Here is an 18,371-nt window from a genome sequence, read left to right on the forward strand (position 1 = left end):
ACTACTGCCCTGCAGCGCCCCAGCCCCACATCAGCCCTGAGTCTCGCCGGGCCTGGGCGCACTGGGGACATGGGGGCTCCATGGAGGGTGGTAGCAAAGCTGGAGCTGCTGAGGCCACACGCTCTGGGCCCCTGAACCAGATGCCCCAAAATGCATTCGGCCTCAGGACACTCTGGTGAGGGCAGGCTGGGCCCCCGCTGCCCCTGCTCTGGCAGGTCACAGTGGTGGATGGAAACCCGAGGGGGCATCCAGAGCTGCCTGGGCCTCTCTGCTGGGGCTGCGGGAGTGTGACTCAGCCAGGATGCAGACGGGCCCCCTGAGCCGACCACCTGGGAAGTCACCCTCAGGGCGCCCGTCCACGGGGCAGGGGGGTGCATCCCCGGGGCCACACCCATGCCCATCAGGAGAGGGCTGGGCTTTGAGAGCAGGGCCCACCCCCTGGCCCCGGAGCCGCTGCATGGCCAAGGGCGCGTCTGGGTTCATGCACAGAACCTTCTGGTGTGGCCCACACCAGACTCTGGGTCAGTAGCTGCCGCTGGGGGACCAGCTGGGTGTGGAGGGCCAGGAAGGGGTGAGGGCGAGGGGTGTGTCCTCACCCACTGCCCCCTGCCATCCAGCACTGTGCTCGGGGGCTGCTCCTCAGTTTAATAACACGGACTCATATATAAAATAATCACTTTAAGAAATACAGGGTACTTGTGCCTCCCGGGGGCTGGGGAGAGGGAGGCTGAGACCAGGGAGGGGTGGGGGCGAGGGGAGCCCAGGGGGCTACCGAGGTGGAAGCAGCCATCAGGACACCTTTTCTGTTGTTGTTTTAAGAAGTTCTAGAAGAGCAAAAATATTCCAGGGTAAACCGTGTCTCCAGGTGGGGACTGGCCAGCGCAGAGTCCCTTCTGGGCCCGACGACGTGGCCCTTCCTGGGCCCCATCTCCACTGTCACCTCAGAGCAGAGGCCTGGAGCCTGGGGACCTGCCCAGGATTCCCAGGGGCACATAAATAACCAATAAATACACATAAATAGGAGGGGCCTCTTGGGGAGAGGTCCCGCTGGCCAGTCCGGGAGCCGAGCCGGCGGTCACCTCGCTGACCTGGGCAGGACGCAGGTGCAGCCCACGGGCACGCGGATGAACTCGGCGTGGAAGGCGAAGGCCCCGGGCATGGGCGGCCCCGCGGCGGCCGGCGGGCAGGGCCGGCGGCGCAGCACAAGCAGGCTCTGGTGCAGCAGCACAGAGTTGAGTGCCGCCGTCTCGTGGCCCGTCTTGGCGTTGATGCAGCCCCTGCACAGGCACTCGGCGAAGGCCAGCTTCTGCGGGTAGCGGCTCTCATCCGTGTCCACACTGTCGGGGCGGACGGGGTGTCAGGGAGCCTGGGGCGCCCTGGGCTGTGGGGTGGGTGGTGTGGGGTCCCCAGGGGGCTGGGCACACAGCCAGTGCTCAGTGGGTGACTGCCCGCGTCGCCTGCGGCCCTCCCAGGGCACAGGAGACCCCCCTCTCCCCACCAGGCCCAGCCCAGCCCCTGTAGGGGCTCAGTAGGGGCTCCCAAATTTCCCCAGGGGAACCTGGTGGCCGAGGGCTGGGGAGGAGCTGGCCGGAGGAGCCCTGCCCCCTGGGTGGGGGGCTGGCCGGACCGAGGTCTGAGGTCCGATGCTGAGCCTATTCAGCAGGTGAAAGCACTGAGGCCCAGAGAGGGGAGGGAGGGGCCCAACGCCACACAGTGGGGACCCCGTGCCCAGGGAGCCCCCAGCTCTCACCGGTATCTCCAGGGAGAGATGGAGCGCTGGTGGAGGTCAGCTTCCAGCACCTCCTCTGGCTGCAGCACTGGGCACTGGGCACCAGCCGGGGGCCCCGAACGCCGCCTCCTGCGGGCTGCCGCCTCCAGGCTGGACACGAGGGCTACTGGCAAAGCCTGCTCCCACCTGGCAGCTCGAGCCAGCAGGTGGGGCGGGGCATGGCCCAGGGGCAGCTCCTCCGGCAAGTAGCAGCGCGGGGTCCTGTGGGCGTGGGCGTGGGCGTGGGCCCCTGCCCAGAGCGGGGGGCTGTGGCGAGCCAGGCTGGCGGGCAGCCAGACCAGAAGCAGGAGGCCAGGGATGAGCTGGTGGAGTAGGTGGTGGGTGGTCAGGGGGTGCCCAAGGAAGGGGGCTCTGCTCCCTGTGGAAAGGCGGGGGACAGCCCCCCGCTACAGTGGGGGAACTAAGGCTCAGAGGGACTAGCCCCTCAGCCCACCCGGGCTACTTGACCCCCTTTTGCCCCCAGATTTGGGGGTTCCCGGGACCCTATCCCAACATCTTCAGCCTGGGGTCAGTGAGCCACCAACCATCCAGGGCCAGGAGGCTCCAGCTCAGTGGGCACGTGGGGGAGGCAGCGGCTCAGGCTCACCATCGAACAGCGTCGACTGGGCTCCGGGCTTCGAGCGGCAGTGCACCTGCCCAGGGTTCCAGGCGTAGCTGCAGGCTGACCTGGTGTGGCGGCTCTGGGTGCTCACACGACACCTTTATACCTCAGGCCACACCTGGGGAAAATCCGGGCGCCGCTTCCTCCTGGGGGAAGCGCCTGGGCCGGCTTCCTCCTTCCCTCCTGCCGCTGTCCCCTCTGCCCAGCCCAGGGTGGGCCATACCCACATCCCTTGCCCTCTCCTCACCCCCACCTCCCTCCCCCTCCTCACCCTCACCCCCCTCCCTTCCCTTCTTACCCCATCCCTACCCAGAGGGACCCTACCCCAGGCAAATGGAGCTGAGAAGGGGTCCTGCCCATTCTATAGAAGGGTTTCAGGCTGAGTATCCTTCTGCATTCTGCTTCTTTGATTGTTGCTTCTGATTCAGCTTGTATGTTTTTGCTGCTCAGACCTGGTGACCTGGGGCAAGGGGCTCGCCCTCGTTAGGCGGCTGACTAGTCCTCCACCAGGGTTGATTCTCTGTCCCTGTTGGTGGACATGAGGCTGGGTCCAGTTTTCATCCGGTGCACCTTGGTGCCTGCCTCCTCTCGCCCACCAGCAGCGGGTGGTTCCAGAAGACTTGGGGGCTGAGGGCCAGAGAGTGTCTTCAGGATTCTACTTTGGGCTTCTGTGGTTTTAGTCAACAGAAGCGCAAGTCTGAGACGGAAGGCTTGGCAATGCCTTGGAAACTTTGAAGTGCCGTGCCCCCTAAGAAGCGTTACAAGGAGACCCCAGGAGCCCACCTGTGCCAACTCAGTGCTGCCAGCTGGGGATGCTGGAGGTGCCTTCGTTAATCTGAGAAGGAGAGAGTTTGGATCAGATCTTGCAAAGTTTTGAATGCCTGAGGTTTGGACACCATCCTGGGGAGGGTCCACTGGGTCCCAGCCACCCTCCAAGGCTGAAGGCCCTGTCTGCCCTGGTCCTCTCAGATCAGTCAAACAATCAAATACATGTTCAGCTGAGGAGGGTCTGGGGTGGGGAAGGTGGAGTCAACCCGCCTACTGGTCTCTCCTCACCGGCTGGCAGGAGCCAGAGCATACACCATTAAGGCCCCAGTCTCCATGGACAGGGAGACCTGAGATGGGGCTGGAGAAGGTGGTGGGACGCCTGGGCCCTCCCAGTGCCTCGGCTCAGCAGTGTGACTCTGGCCTCAAGCCTGCACCTGTATGGGGGGCTGCCCTGCCCTCCCGGGGCCCAGGTGAGGCAGAAGATGGTTCCCGGCCTCAGTCTGGAGGAAATGTTCCCACAGCAGGTGCTGTGTCCTGACGGATGGATGAACAGACAGATGGATGAGTCCCCAGGGCTGCTCCTGCCCACAAGGTGCCTGCCCACCGCCATCCGCCCTCTGCTCGCACACCTCCTGCAACAGGGAGCTCACCACCTGTATTCGCTTCCTGGGGTGGCCATAGCACAGTACCACAGACTGGGGGGCTTAAAACAACACAAGTTCGATGTTCCCCAGCTCTGGAAGCCAGAGGCCCCAAATCAAAGGGTCAGTCGGGTTGGCTCCTCCTGGGGCCACTGAGAGAGGGTCCTTCTGCCTCTCCCCCAGCTCGCGGTGGCTCCTGGTGACTCTTGGGGGGTCCCTGGCTTATAAACGCATCAGTCCAACCTCTGCCTCCATCTTCACGTGGCCTCTTCCCCCGCGTGTCTCCTTTTCTGTATCTTCTAAAGACACACACCGAAAGCCAGGATGACATCAAGGCCCTGGCCCTGATCACACCTGCAGAGGCCCTTTTCCCAAGTGAAGGCACACTCTTCACAGGCACCAGGGCTAGGACAGCAACATGTTTTGGGGGACACAGCCTAGCCCCTCACCCCCTACCAGGACAGATGCTCAGGTTGAGGAACACCCTCCTCAGGCTGAGCAGAGGCCTGCCCTCCTGCAGGAGCACCCCTGGCTCTAAGAATTCTCAGCCCCTCCTGCCTTGGCCCAGAAGGCCATGAGCCCCCAGGGAGGAGGGAGGGAGTGTGTGCCTGCCTCACCCCGTCCCAGGTGCGGAGCTGCCTCACAGTGGAGGGAAGAGGGCCACCTGGACACCCATTCCATGCCTGGCACCCGTGCCTGGGACAGAAGCCAACGAGAAGGAAGAACCTGCAGGCTGGGGAGGCGGCCCTCAGCCACACATTTGCCTCCCTTGGGGCTGGGGTCCCGGCACAATCTTCAGGATTGAAAGACTGCAGAGCTCCCTTGCAGGGGGTCCCCACTCAAGGGGCAGGGCCTCAGGTGTCCTGTGTCTGTTCTGAACAGCCCAAAGCAAGTGGGCACACTGGGGACGAATCCAGGGGCTGGTCTCGCGCCCCTTCCTTACCGCTGCCCTGAGCTGCTAGGCGGAGTCGTGGCAGCCACTCTGGAGGACAAATTTCCGGAGGGCACTGGCGCCCTAGCGGAGGTAGAGGGTCCCGCACTGACAGGAAGGACACAGGGTGGGGCCCAGGTAGTGCCTCATTCCTTCTGGCAGCCGAGGCAAGTACCAGCCCAGGGTTGAGCAAGACTGGAAAGGTGGCTGCAGGAGGAAGGCTGGAGGGTGTCCTGGAGGAGGTGTCATGGAAGACTCCACCCCTCAAGCCACACCCACTGCATCCCTGCCCATACAGACCACACCCATTGGCCACACTCCCAAATCCCCGCCTGGGGAGATGCTGAAGGGGGATGGAGGTGGGTGGAGGTGGGGTAGGAGGGATGGGTGGAGGCCAGACCTCAGGGAATGGGGCACAGGGCTGGTGTAGAGGCAGGGTGAGGGGACTGTGGCTGCTGTAGATCACCAGGGGGCGGGTGTGACCCCCACCACAAGAAACCCACAGGAACTTAATCTTCATACGGAACTGAGCTGTCTCGTTGGTGCAAGGCATTCATTAATGACACTGAGTGAGAAAAATTGTGAGTTGAAACCATAGTCTTTTTTAACCATTCAAGAGCGAGAGGAGAAGAGGCTGAGATGGCTGCAGACTTGAGCACACACGGCTGGAGAGAGGCCGGGCTTGGGGAGGACACCGTGATGGCCCAAGTGCCCGGGCCCTGCTCTTGGCCAGCAGGATTTGCCGACACCATGACCACGGGCTGGACTGTGGAAGACCTGGCCCCTTCCTTCATGAGGAGGAAACACAGAAAGGGTGGGGCCAGGTGCTGGGTGCTGGGTCAGGCACCACTGGTTCTCACCTGAGGAAGGCCCACTGGAGGTCTGCACTGCGGGGGCCACTCCAGGAGCACTGGGGCAGCTCACAGCTGAGGGCCGGAGCGGACGGGGCAGCCCTGGCCTGAGCTTGGAGAATAAATATAGGGCTCAGCTGGGTCAGAGTTCCAGGAACAGGAAAGGGCAAGTGCAAAGGCCCTGGGGTGGGAGGAAGGCAAGCAGGCCTGTGCCCTGGAGGAGGAGGGGGAGGAGGAGGACTGGAGGGGCAGGGGGAGGACTGGAGGGGCAGGGGGTCTGGGAGCAGTCTGTAAGCAGAGGTGTGGGACTTGAGGAACTCTGATCATTCCCAACCTTTGCATGTGACCCCCTTGCCAGGACCTCAGCCCTCCCAGGTCAGGTGCCTGCCCCTGGATGGAGAGCTGCTAGTTTAAACTCAGCTCGGGTCCAGGGACCCAGGACTGGAGCTCCCACCCAGGCGTCAGAGGCCCAGTCAGGCCAGCAGGGAATGGGCTGAGTGCAGAGACCTGCGAGGTGGACTCACCTGTGGGCTCCCGGCTTCAGAGGCCGTCACTGCCTGGCTGGCAGATGGGGCCCAGTGGCCAGGGGGTGCAGAAGGCAGGGACAGGCTGTCACCCGAGGTGTCCTGGATTCTGACTCCATGTCCATGAAGGCCACCCATTCAGAGAATGGGCATTCCCTTAGCACCTGGCTTTGACCCGATGGCAAATCAGATTTGAAAAATTGCTCAGCACACGCGAGGTGGGTGAGGCAAGAGGCATTGCGTGCCAGGCCAAGGGACCGGCGAGGCTGGGCCCTGGAGACCGTCCCTACAGGAGGCCCCTTGGCACGGCCACCTCAGCGGCACTCCCTCCCACTCCCTTCTCCTGTCCCACATTTTACTGGCCACGCAGCCTTGGGGCAGAGCGCCTCAGAATGCATCCCGTAACTGGACACAGCTCCTCGGGCTACAGCACCAGGCCAGGACCCGGGCTGCTGCCTCCTGACACAGCCTGGCTAGGCTCTGGGGGGACCAGCCGTCTGCAAGTCAAGTCACCCAAGGGCAGAGGAGCTCCGAGGCCCCTGGCCCCAGTCTGCAAGTTCAGTCCCCAAGGAAGGGATCTCCTGGTAGTCCTGTCCTGCTGGGGCTCTCTGGGGTGGAAAGAAGGGGCTGTGGTGGGCGCCTGCTCCTGCCCTGCAGCGAGACAGCAGAGTGGCCCAGCCAGGGTGTCTCACGTCCACATGTGGTCGAACCGTCCGCTGAGGCGCTGAGTGTTGAACTGGGCTTTAGGGCTGTGTGGGGGGGTCCTTGCTCAAACGCAGGCACCCGGCATTCACGAAGCCCCGCCAGACCAGGGCTGGGGGCAGAGGCCCCACACCGGGTTAGGGGAGCTGCGCCGGGCTGGCGGCTCCAGGGAACCTCACAGGGGTCTCCCAGCAGGAGCCCCATCCTCAGGCTCCGTCAGCCAGGGCCCAGGGGCCGTCGTGGGGTGGCCTGGCCCTCGCCAAGGGGAGGGTGGAGGTGGGGGGCCCAGGCCCGGGCAAACATCACCACGAGGGCAAAACCGCTGCTTATCAAAATATTTTATTTTAGGAGACCCCTCAAAAAAAGACCCTCCACATCTGAGACGCCCAACAATACTCTTGGCCTTTTTTTTTCCTTTTCTGTATTTTTTTTCCTTTTTAAATCAACTAAAACAATTTGATGCTTAAAATAAAAGACAGGAAGTATTTCCCAATCAGACTTCAGTCAAGAATATATATATTTTTTGATCCTGGGGTGGCAGGGACAGGCAGGACGCTCAGCAGCACTGGTGTTCCTGGTGACGGTGGGGGTGGCGCGTCGGGGCCCCACGTGGCAGTGGGCACCCTGACGAGCAGAGGGAGGAAAAGAGGGTGGGGCTCACGTGGGCGCCCTGGACTCGTAAATTACGTAAAGTCGGCGCCAGTCTGGCAGGACTCCACTCTGGGAGGGGCTGGTTCAGTCTGGGGCTCAGCGTCCTCTTCATTCCGTGTGTGTGGCTTCTCTTCCAGCTGAGGAACTTTTTTTTTTCTTTTTCAATTTTTAAAAAGAATCACAGCCAAAATAAGACATAAACTGCAAAATCCAAAATGGCTGTGCTTACCCTATTTATAAAAACAGGAGCGTCTGTGCCCCAGGAGCAGAGCACGGGCCTACACCTTCCCGGGGATCTTGGCCCGCTTGCGGGCGATGGCGTCCTCCACGGCCTTCAGCTGCTTGAGCAGCTCCTCCCGCCGGGACAGCGTGCTGGCCTTCCCTGACTTGGTGCCGGCGGAGGCGGAGGCAGCGCTGGAGTCCGAGGCTTTGCCAGGCACACTGGTGACCTTGCCAGAGCTCTTGGACTGGGGTGACAATGGGCGCTTCCTGCAGGGGCCGGGAGGCCGTCAAGAGGGCGCGGAGGGCGGCCAGCCCAGGGGCCTGGACCCCAGAAGCTGTGCCCAGGTGGAGGGCACCCCTCCCCAGTGAATGGAGGCCCCCAAGGTGGAGAGCACTGCCTCCTGACTGCAGCCCTGGTTCTGGCCATGGGGGTGTGGCCTCCCCACACTCCCTCCCACTCCCCTGTCTGTGGTGCACAGACCGGGGAGGGTGAGGGGGGCGTAGCGTCCAGGCTCAGCTGGGGCTCCGCTAACTCATCCCCGGCTGCAGTCCTCATCTGCGCCCTACACTGTGGCGAGCTGAAACCCCACACTGCTGTGGGCCAAGGGCCAGGGGTGTGTGGGGGGCTCTTTGCCCGCCGGCCTGATGTCCCCTTCAACCCGGCCCTCAACCCAGAGCTGCAGGTGGCAGGGACTCCGAGCCCACTTCCTGGGAAAAGGAGATCTAGGCTCTACTTCCCATGCCCTGCCCTGCCCTGCCCTGCCCCTCTCCCGGCCCTGAGCCGTGTGTTCCAAGACCCACATGGGGGCAGAATAAGACATGAGCTGGGCCATACTCTTGCCTCTGGATCAGAGCCAAGAGCAACAACCCGGCGGCCTCTAGGCCTGCCTGTCTGGCGGCAAAGAAGCCAATGTGGTTTGTGTGGGGCACAGGGTGGGGGGCACTCACCTGTCTGGCGGGGCCACGGGTGCCTTGGAATTCTGGCCCCTCTGCCGCTCTGGCTTTGGGGAGCTAAGCCTCCCACCTGACTTCCGGTCCCGAGAACCTGGGTGACACAGGACGAAGGAAGACCAGGGTCCCAGTTACACGTGACGCCAGCAGCACAGGGGCTGGTGTGGGCCGACAGGGAAGGGGTGGCCTCACCGGGACCAGCGACCCCACCCCAGAGGACTGTGCCAGCTCAGTTCAGTGCCCTTGTTGTCACAGAAAGAGGAAAACGGCAGAGCCAGTAAGAAGGAGGGGAAGGGGAGAACTAACTACGTCAGAAAACACTGAAGCTGAGGCCCAGTGTGGGTGCTGGTTTCTGGAGCAAGAGTCCGAACAGGCTGTGGGGCTCTCACCAGCCAACAGCAGGCAGACTAAACCCTCCTTCCCTGCCTCGAAGGAACTCGCTGTGATCCTCAAACAGGGAACAAAAAGGTGTGAGGGCTTGAAAAATACAAGCAAAACTAAGAAACAGGAGTGTCTGCCGCAGCACCATCCTGCGAGCGTGGCGTCCTGCGTGAGGGCAGATGGGGCTCGGGACCACAGTGCTTGGGGGCAGTGGCGCCCTCCTGCTCCTGACGGCCCAGGACCTGCACCCCACCTGCCCCCGCTCTGCTGGGCCCTCGCTCTCTGTCTTAGAAAGTAAAGACAGCTTGGCTGAGTCAGATTTTTGCTGGACTTGTGAGAGCCAGACAGAAAGATGCTGCCTGGGGCTGGGCCAGTGCTTCTGCAGGGGTCGGCACCGCCTCCGCGGCACAGGCTCACGGGCTGGCCTGGGGTTTCCCAGAGGGCGTGTGCTTTGAGAAATGGGATCCCAGCCGCATCGGGTTGTGGAAAAAAAAAAAACTAATGCCGCTTCTGCTAACTTCTATTTTGGAAAACAGTTATTTCCCATAAAAGATGTTATTTGTGTCAAAACCCAACAGTTCATCACTGTCTCTTCCTTAGTTTGAGCCTCTCACGGATGGCGGCGGGCGTGGATGGACACGCCCCACCTTATCGGAAGCCCCCCAGGGCCTCAGCACTTCTCAGGGGTGGACGGGGTCCTGGCGCCTGTGCCCTGTCGCCCGGCTCGGGGCGGCTCACCTCGGTCCGGGGACAGGTTAGCCCGCTTGGCGGGAGGGGGGCTCTGCCGGTCCTTGTCTGAGGGCTCGTAGCGCTTCCTGCTTGCTTTGTCAGCAGCCTGCAGCAGCGGGGAGGGTGGCGGTGAGGATGGCCGAGGGAAGTCGGGCCCATGGGGCGGGACCCCAGCAGACTTTGTCTCCTGCCTCCCCGTCCCTCAGGGCATTGTGGACACCAACTCAGAGAGACCAAGCCTGTGGCGCCCCGGCCCAGGGCTGCCGTGGCCAGACCCAGGGCAGGGAGCGCTCCCACCACCCCGGCACTCACTGTCTACTTGTGCCCACGTGCTACTGCCCACGAGGCTGCCCGCCAGGGCAGGACCAGCCATGGGGTCCCTGGGGCCCTGCACCACCACCTGCGGCCTCACCTTGTTGAGCAGGGTCAGCTTGATCTCTTTGTGGGCAATGAATGTGCCCTGCTGGGGCTGCCCGGGAGGTGCCTGCTGGGGGGCCGTGGGCTGCTGGGAGGGTCTGCTGCCTGCGCTGGGCCTCGAGGGTTTGGGCGGCTGTGTGGACGGATCCCGTTTCCGCTTATCTGCTTTCACACCATCTTCCTTTTTAGATTTTCCTGCCAAAGAGAAACACCCCATCACAGCCTCTGTTCCGGTGAGGCGGCCTCCATGTGCCATTTCGGGGGGCGGGATGGGCAGCGCGTGGTCACTGCACATGGACACCAGCCGCACTACCACGCACCCTCCTCTGGATCCATGACGCCCAAGACACAGACACGTACCTTTCTCCTTCTTCGTCTGGGCTGGGGTTGGGGACCGCGAGCTGGCTGAGGACACGGGGCTGGCCAGGTCCGCGTACATGTCATCCGAGTCCACGCTGTGCGCTGAGCTGCTGCTCGACGTGGCACTGGACACCGAGGAGACGCTGCTCACGCTCAGGGACCTGGACACACACGCACGTCTGCGCCCCATGGCCCTGGCCCCAGACTCCCTAAGTCCTGTTCCTGGGGGGTGTGCGCCCACCGAGCCTGAAATCTGGGGAGCTTTGGGTGGTTCCCGGGTGCCGTGTGGTGAGGGGACACCCATACAGCCAAGCTGAGGCCCCTCGCACTCTTGAGGACTGTGCTGTGTGCCGGGCAGGGACACGTGATGGGAGTGTGACCCAGGGCCGGACACAGAACGGAGTCCTGGCCCAGGGGAGGACGACTGCCTGCATCCACACAGCTCAGGGCGGGACAGACACGGCAGCCAGGCCCCAGGCCATCACAGCCCATGCTACACAAGGACTTGAGACAAACCGCCGAGCCAGCCTCTGCCGTGTCCAGTGACCCGCCCTCTGAGAAGACACCCGTCACCGGGTCCCGAGGTGGGCAGACGCTGGAACGGGGAGGGAACAGTCCAGTTTTTTTAAGGTTCAGTCTGTAACGCATCCCAGACCTACTTACAAGGACACGGGCAAGTGTATGAACTACCTGCTGCACGAAAATGAGAGGAAGCTGGATTCGAGGGACCTAGAGCCTGAGCCCAGTCTTCTCTCTAAACAACTAAACAGCAGAGCTTTCTTCTATCTTTCACAGACTTTTTCCATCGGCTGTTCCCCACGTGCCTGTGCTGGACAGGCCGGGACAGGACCCAGCCCTCTGGCCGGGCTGTGAGCATCGGCCCGGCCTCTTCTCGTCGGGGCTGCTCCGGACCAGCGCCTGGGACCAGTGAGGCGGCCGCGGTGGGCCACAGGCGCCCGAGGGTGGAGGCCACTCACACCCGAAGAGGCCTCTCCTGGCCTGACGGGGGGCAGAGCGGATAATGACCTGGATCTGGAACTGGAGCCGCTGTAGCTGCTGCCGCTGCCGCTGCCGCTGACAGTCCGCCTGCAACACAAGCAGAGCCCCGCTCTGCTTCCATGGTCTTGGCACACGGCGTTCCTCAGAGCCAGCACACTCGCTGGCTCGGGACGAACGCTTCACCAGCAACTGGCCACCAGCTGGGCCACGAGCAGGGCTGCTCTCTTCTAAGTGCCACTTTCCCAAGACTGGCACCCCCAGTCGGCTCCCCACTCCACCGCCACCCTCCCATGGAGCTCCCAGGGAAACCGAGGCTTGGTGGTGAAGGGTCAAGCCTCGGCTGCCCGGGAGCCTCTCCCCAGCTCTGGAAGGGCCTGACATCAGTGTGCTCACCTCCTGGGGGGGGTCCTGGCCTGCCGCTCCCTCCTCCTGGCTTCCCGAGGGTCTCCGGGCTTGGCGGGCTCAGGGACAGGAGCAGCAGTGGTTTTGGGGGCCTGTGGTGGGGCTGGAGCTGGGGCTGGCTTCTTCACCGATTTCTCCCTGTGGTGTGAGGGGGAGGTCAGACCAGCCGGGCAGATCTTAGGACGTGCAGTGCACGCACACGCTCCCCGTGAGACCCCACACCTCACGGAGCTCACGGCATCATGCTACCTCCTCACCAAAGGCAGGGCTGGGAGGAAGATGGGCATCTGAAGAGCCCTGGAGGGTCAAGGAGAGCCGGGCAAGATCCCTCAGCAAGGGCCGCACCCCACGGCAGATGCGCACTCCTGGCCAGCCCAGACCTCCCAGCCCATGTGCAGCGGGGTCCTCGGGGGGGCCAGGCACACTCTCACACGGCACAGTCAGGAAAACGGCCACCTAAGCCGCCTGCAGTGGGTAGGTGTTCGGGTTCCCTGACCACTTGGTGTAGATGGGTCACAGCAGGGCTGACACCAGCAGGAAACAGCGTCTTGGGCGAAAGTAAGCTGCTCAGCACAGCCTCAGGGCTGAGTCGAAGTCTGTGCTGACCAAGACACAGACGCACGGGCACCCACGTGACACCACCCGCATAAAGCCTGCGTAGGGCGCAGCCCCGAGGGCTTGAGCGTCCGGGGTGGTGGCAGCCCACCTGGAAGTACAATTCAGACGGCTGCGGCGCCTGGGATGTTAACACGTCAGCACTGGTCACTCTATCAGTGACCTGCTCAAGGTTCTCTAGGCCTGAAGCCTGGAGGCCGACTCCCTCAGGACAGAGACCTGCAGCAGGGCCGCGCGAGACCTGTGCAGGGACGGCCACTATCAGGCCGGCCCTCGCGCTCGGCAGAGCTTCAGGAGTGGGGCCCACTGTCACCCCGGGGGATTGGGGTGGAGGCTGCACCTCGACACTGCTCACGGGTGTCGTAAAGTTTGTGTGCTAAGTTCTAGACGATTCTGATTCCTCATGTCGTCACATCTGTTGAAAAGGATCAAGGTGACCAACTCCAGGGGCAGCAAAGAAGATGAAAGACGAGGAGGCTGGCAGGGCCGCTGCCGCCGTGCCCTCCCCGACTGGGCAAAGCACCGCTGGCCCATGACCCAAGGGGCTCCTACCTCCGGGAGCAGGCTATCCCCACAGCCACGCAGGGCTGCTGAAGCACAGACACGGCACGTGGCCCACAGCCTCCAGAGCCCAACCCTGGCACCCTGGCCCCCTGCCCACCTTCTGGGGCCCGACTGGCGGTGGCACTGGCGGGAGCACTTACCCTGCCTTGGCGGGAGGCGGAGCTGGCTCCCCCTTGGCTCTCACAGGTCTGTGCGGGGAGGGCGTCGGGGACGGGGATGGGGATGAGGAGAAAGACCGGGACCTGCGGAGTGGATGGAGGCGTGAGGGGGCCCGAGCGTGGCTCCCAGAGAAGGCCACTGCGGGTGGCCTCTCGTATGCCTCAGCCAGTGTCTGGTCATCTTCTGAAACGCACTCCCAGAGGGGAAAGGAGGTGCTGAGGGACAAACAGGAACGATGCGCCTGCGAGGCTCCAGCAGGCGCGCCAGCAGCCGGGCCTGGCTGCGGGACGAGGAGAGCGGGACCAGCAGCGGCCTCCGCAGCCCTGGGACGCGCCGCCACGTCGCACAGGGGGCCGCCTCCCAGGGCTCCGGGGCTCGCTGGGCTTTCCCCGCTTAGAGCCGCCTGCAGGGTCTGCGGCAGCTTCAGCGGAGCAGCATCAGCAGCTGAGATCAGCACAGGCCTCCTCCTGCAGCCACGCCGCTGCGACTGCCACGGACGGAGCCACACGGGAGAGACGCCCGTTCCCTCTCCTGCCCTCACGTCGCCTCAAGTGGCCGCGCTGCCTGTGCGGAGGCAGGAAGGCAGACCCGAGGCCCTCCCCGCAGGCTCGGGCGGGGCTGCCCTCGGAGAGCGTGGGGTGGGGCTGGTCCCGGGCATCAGCAGGGAGGTTAGGCAGGGACGCAAGTGCACCCAACTCTGAGAACACTGGGGACGCCTACACGCAGACGGATGCGGTTCTGGAGCGCAGGGCTGGGTCCCGGGGGACTTACCAGCTGCTTCCCTCAGCAGGGACGGCCCGACCACGCTGGGACGCGGACCCCCTGGGGCTGCAGCCCGGGCCCTGACCCCAGGGCCCGCTTCCTGGTCTTTCCCGGTCTCATCAACCGCTCACTCAGAAGGACGACCGCAGGTAAGCCCTGCCACACCCTGGGATTTCCAGAATCCCCGGATTTCTCAGCTTGGCTCCAGGCTTCTTCCCCATAGCTCACCAGCCTTGTTTCTCACGCGAGACCAGACACGGTTTCTCCTGACCTCAACGCTCTGATCAACGTCTTTCCCGTCTTCCACCCTGCCTCCTACCGGCAGCCTTCCTGGATTGCCCCTGAACCCCCGGGCAACTGTGTAAACACTAGGCAGGAAGGCTGTGAGGCCCTGGGCCCCAGCTGGCCCTCGAGACGTCCCTAGAAAGTGGCCCACCTGCCATCTGACCCTGCAAGACAGAGGCGTGGCCACCAGACTCAACAGCTTCAATGGTACCATCCTGCTGTCCCAACGCCCTCTACACTGTCCTAGAGGGGTGCTGCTGTGGGCCACAGCCTCGCAGGAGGACCCATCGCTTTACCCCAAGAGTGCTGGCGAGGCGCTCCCCAGGGAAGCAGGTGCGTGTGTTGTGTGCAGTTCTGTCCTGTGACAGGATGTGAACGCCTCCTGTCCACACCCCGCCACAGCCCTCTGGGGCAGTAGCGCCCGATCCGGGACGTGGGGCCAGGGCCGAGGCAACAATGGAGCTGGAGGGGCGCAGCCCGGGCAGAAGCTCTGGAGTGTCTCCGGGCTGTCGAAGGGAAACAGCTGCACAAGAGGCCCCCCTCTGGCCTTGGGCCTCCCCTGGGTGGGGTCCCCACATGGCGTCTCAGGCTGGCAGGAGGCAGAAAGGGTGAGCAGGATAGGGGATGTGGGTGGGAGTGGGGCAGGGGTGTGGCTCTAGGTCTGTGCCAGTGGAGTGCGTGCGGAAGCGGGGGTGTGGCGGGAAGGGCCAAAGCAGCCACTAGCCGTCAGGACTTCTCCCCTCCTCACACAGACCAGGGCTTGTCCTCCCTCCCAAATGACAACCAGAAATTCTCTAAAATTCCCAGCAGAGTTTGCCCATTTTCAGGGGGGAAAATGTACACATTCTGTGATCTTCCTAGAACGGAGCAGCAGCACTTTCTGCAAAGATGGAGATGTTCCGTACCTGAGCACGCCAACCAGGGCTGGTGCACCCTCCCACCCCTCCACTGTGCTGGGATGTGAACTGCCACATGTGGTCGGCGGCCCGCGGTGGACAGTGCAGGGCCGCAGGGGTCACCAGGGCTGGCGCTGACCCCATAGCTGCCTCCTTCATTTCAGCACACACACCTCCTGAGCCAGGCGAGGGCAGAGTGGCTCCTGGGCCCCCTGATGTGTGGCCCTGTGTCAACAACCCCAGCGCCTGCTGCTGGCGACTCGGCCCCTTGTTGTGTATCCTCCAGAATTCACCACTCGACCCCGTAACCCAACGACTGTTCTGCAAACAACTGAGGACCCAGAAGGGCCCTGTCAAGGCAGACCTCCCATCACGCAGGCAACTATGGATGAGCCCATGCTCCCTGCACCTGCAGGACCTCAGGGACGTACCTGGACCGGCTGCCTGAGAACGAGCTGTGTCTGGAAGAGCGGCTGGAGTAGGAGCTGTAGGACGAGGACCGGGACCGGGACCGGGACGAGCCAGAGCCAGAGTAGGATGAGGACCGCGAGGACGACCTGCAGCCCCGAGGGGACAAGAGAGGACAGAGGCCGGTTGTCCGCTGCCCGTCCCACCCCCGGCACCAGCCCTGCTGCCCTGTGCCCAGGCACAGGCCTGGAAGGCACAGCCACACACACAGACCCTCGGGGCAGCTTGTGGACACACTGCAGGCCAGTCCCCTGGTCGTGGGAACGGTGTTTAGAAACCAAGATCTGGGTGGCAGGTGTGCTCACTCTTGCTGGTGACGGTTCCTCAGCCCTCAGGGGCAGCGCCAGGACACCTGTGCCCACACGTGTAGGCGGGTGTGTCTGACGCGGGCAGGGAGTGAACACTCTGAGTCCACAGACACCTGCAGTTCCCGTCCAACTTGGCAGGCTCCTCCCAGCCCTCTTCTGGGCGAGACCCAGCCCTCATCACTCACAGCATTCCCGCTAGTTTGTGCAGACCCAGTGCACTCCCAGATTTCAGAGCTGCTGACCCAAACCCGCAGGAGAAGCAGGTGGACTGACGAGATGCCAGGGTCACGCTGGTTCTGGCCTCCTACCTTGCGGTGTCTCTCCCCTGCCCAGGTCTGGGGTCCGTTCTGGGTGGCCCGCATCCTGGCTGACCTCACCGTTTATTCTGGGGGTATGTGAGCCTCACCAACGTGCTCAGCATCAGACCTATTTATGCCGACACTGCCACCCAGCTACCCCACACCCCCGCTGAGCAGACAGACGCCCGCTCTGTCCTGCTGACCCCATCTTTGGGCAGCGGCCGCCAGCGCTCCTCACCTGGAGGAATTGGAGGCAGAGGCCGACGAGGCTGACGTTTTCCGGCGCCGTCGTGCCCGGCTAGGGGAGACCGACACTCCGAGTTTCTTCTTGGGGGACTTGGACCGGCGCCAGGGGTCCTTCCACTCGTCAGCTCTCTTCACCTGGGGCCCCGTGGAGGCCGCCTCCTTCTTTGGCAGCTCAGCTTGACGGCTGAAATCACAGAAAGGTGAGTGGCCTCAGGCCACCTCCTGCCAGACAGCACTGCTGTTTGGTTAGAAAAACTGAGGAGAGACCTGGAGCTCAGTGGCCTGCCCAGGGGCACCGACGGACGGCAGAGCCCACCACGAACAAGATGGGCAGGCCTGCTCCACGAGGGGCGTCTTTCCATGGGAACACGGCCCCTGACCACGCTGGCACCAGTCCTGCCGGTGCCCGAGTCCCACCTTCCCCGCGGCACATGCTCTGGGAGGGACAGGGACAGGGACAGGGCAGCCTTCTCTCCGGGGTGGCACCCAGTGGGTGCACAATCAGCGTTCAGCAAGTTCAAGGTACTGAACAACTACTTGTTTTCAAAAGAGTTAAATACACAATCCAAGCCTTTGACATTTCTTTTGTTCTCTGAAGTTCTCAAACTCACCCCAAGAACATTCCGATTAGACCCCGGGCCGGAGAGACCAGCGCGGCCCAGGGCGTCAGTCACTGCATGAAGAGTGTGTGCAGGCTGAGGGCCAGCGGGTCAGACCCTGCTGGGCCTCCCAACCAACCTGCCCCCACATCGGCTGCCTCCGTGGTGGTCACCAGTGGGGCTGCACCCACCAAGGCCCACGCAGGAAAGCCTCTGTGGTGCCCGCCCCCGCGCTGCGGAGCGGGAGCCCCCAGGCCCGAGGGTGCGAGCAGGGACTGGGCCCGGCAGCAGCTCGCAGCACAGCTCTGGGGACGAGGCTCTGCTCCGAGCCACGGTGGCACCCCGCCCCTCAACACCCCTGCTTTACAAGCCAGAGCACAGGGCCCCACAACCACCACACAGCTCAGCACCAAGGTACCTGCTGGCCTTGTGCCATATTTGTCATCAATTAAAAATCACACACAAAGTAAAAAGGAAGTAAAAGCTTGTCATCTTGCTCTGCGGGGACAGCCGCTGTTTAGCACCTCCGCATCTCCTTCCCGCCTTCTCTCTTTCCTCGATGAACACTTTGAGCACAGCTGGGCACCCTCGGGGACTCGTGGGCCTCCCGACGGTGCAGCACCCCACTGTCAGGGGCTACACCGTCCGGACATTGCTCTACTGCTAGCTGTTTCTAACTCTGTGTTTAGAAAACACAGAGATTAAAGCGACCCCTTACATATGTCTTTATGGACTTTTTTTTAAGGGCCAATTTTTAAGATGTGGAATCAGTGTGTGGAAGGAGGTGAGCATTTTACAGGTTCTTGCTACTGTCGAATTTTTTCCCTGAGAGTGAAGCCGACTGACACTCAGCACAGCACGGGGCTGGTTTCTGTCCCTCTAACAATTCTGGGTGTCGCGCAGGGTCTGAGGGGAAGCCGTGTTCCCGCCCTGCCTCCGTTTCCTGAAAGGCTTGTGGGCGATGCCTCTGGAGTAGGTATGTTCTGAGGGGCCGGGCTCTCCCGTTCCTGTCTTATCTCACGCCAAGAGTCCTGTCTGCAGGCAAGACCCCAGAGAGTCACAATTGCCAGTGCAGAGGCCTCATAGGCGTCTGGGCGCAGCCTGGCCGCCCGACCGCAGGGCAGCTCCAGCCGCTCGGCCGCCCGGCTTGCGAGGAACAGTGTCCTGTGTTTACTCACCTCTTCTCTGACGGGTGTCAGCAAAAGATCAGTTTTCTTCGTAAAAAATCCTGTTGCTTGGGGGTAGGTTTTT

General features: G+C 63.0%; 2 protein-coding genes across 5 annotated transcripts in view; both read right to left on the reverse strand.

Moving 5' to 3' along the window:
• Positions 1-869: 869 nt before the first annotated feature.
• Positions 870-7,007, reverse strand: IL17C (interleukin 17C). The gene is made up of 3 exons (XM_045505248.2): positions 2,376-7,007; positions 1,751-2,091; positions 870-1,337 (listed from the first exon to the last, which is right to left on the reverse strand). The coding sequence occupies exons 1-3, from the start codon at positions 2,376-2,378 to the stop codon at positions 1,076-1,078; spliced, it is 606 nt and encodes a 201-aa protein (XP_045361204.2). The 5' UTR covers positions 2,379-7,007; the 3' UTR covers positions 870-1,075.
• Positions 7,008-7,130: 123 nt separating this feature from the next.
• Positions 7,131-18,371, reverse strand: part of ZC3H18 (zinc finger CCCH-type containing 18) — a 46,645-nt gene continuing 35,404 nt past the window's right edge. For 3 of the 4 annotated variants that reach the window (XM_074349205.1, XM_074349204.1, XM_074349202.1), the window contains 10 exons: positions 16,514-16,705; positions 15,632-15,757; positions 13,239-13,340; positions 11,911-12,057; positions 11,545-11,604; positions 10,519-10,679; positions 10,154-10,353; positions 9,751-9,847; positions 8,629-8,725; positions 7,131-7,947 (listed from right to left, as the gene is read on the reverse strand). In XM_074349205.1, coding sequence (XP_074205306.1) covers positions 7,737-7,947; positions 8,629-8,725; positions 9,751-9,847; positions 10,154-10,353; positions 10,519-10,679; positions 11,545-11,604; positions 11,911-12,057; positions 13,239-13,340; positions 15,632-15,757; positions 16,514-16,705 — 1,393 coding nt within the window. In that variant the 3' untranslated portion in view covers positions 7,131-7,736. The remainder of the gene's footprint in view (positions 7,948-8,628; positions 8,726-9,750; positions 9,848-10,153; positions 10,354-10,518; positions 10,680-11,544; positions 11,605-11,910; positions 12,058-13,238; positions 13,341-15,631; positions 15,758-16,513; positions 16,706-18,371) is intronic. The other variant, XM_074349203.1, reaches the window with a different exon arrangement.

This window comes from Camelus bactrianus, chromosome 21 (assembly GCF_048773025.1).
Source record: "Camelus bactrianus isolate YW-2024 breed Bactrian camel chromosome 21, ASM4877302v1, whole genome shotgun sequence".
Lineage (NCBI taxonomy): Eukaryota > Metazoa > Chordata > Mammalia > Artiodactyla > Camelidae > Camelus > Camelus bactrianus.

Coding starts and splice junctions, on each gene's coding strand:
- IL17C (XM_045505248.2), bottom strand. Junction 1,338..1,750: donor ATCTCTCCCTGGAGATACCG/GTGAGAGCTGGG, acceptor CCGCCCCGACAG/TGTGGACACGGATGAGAGCC.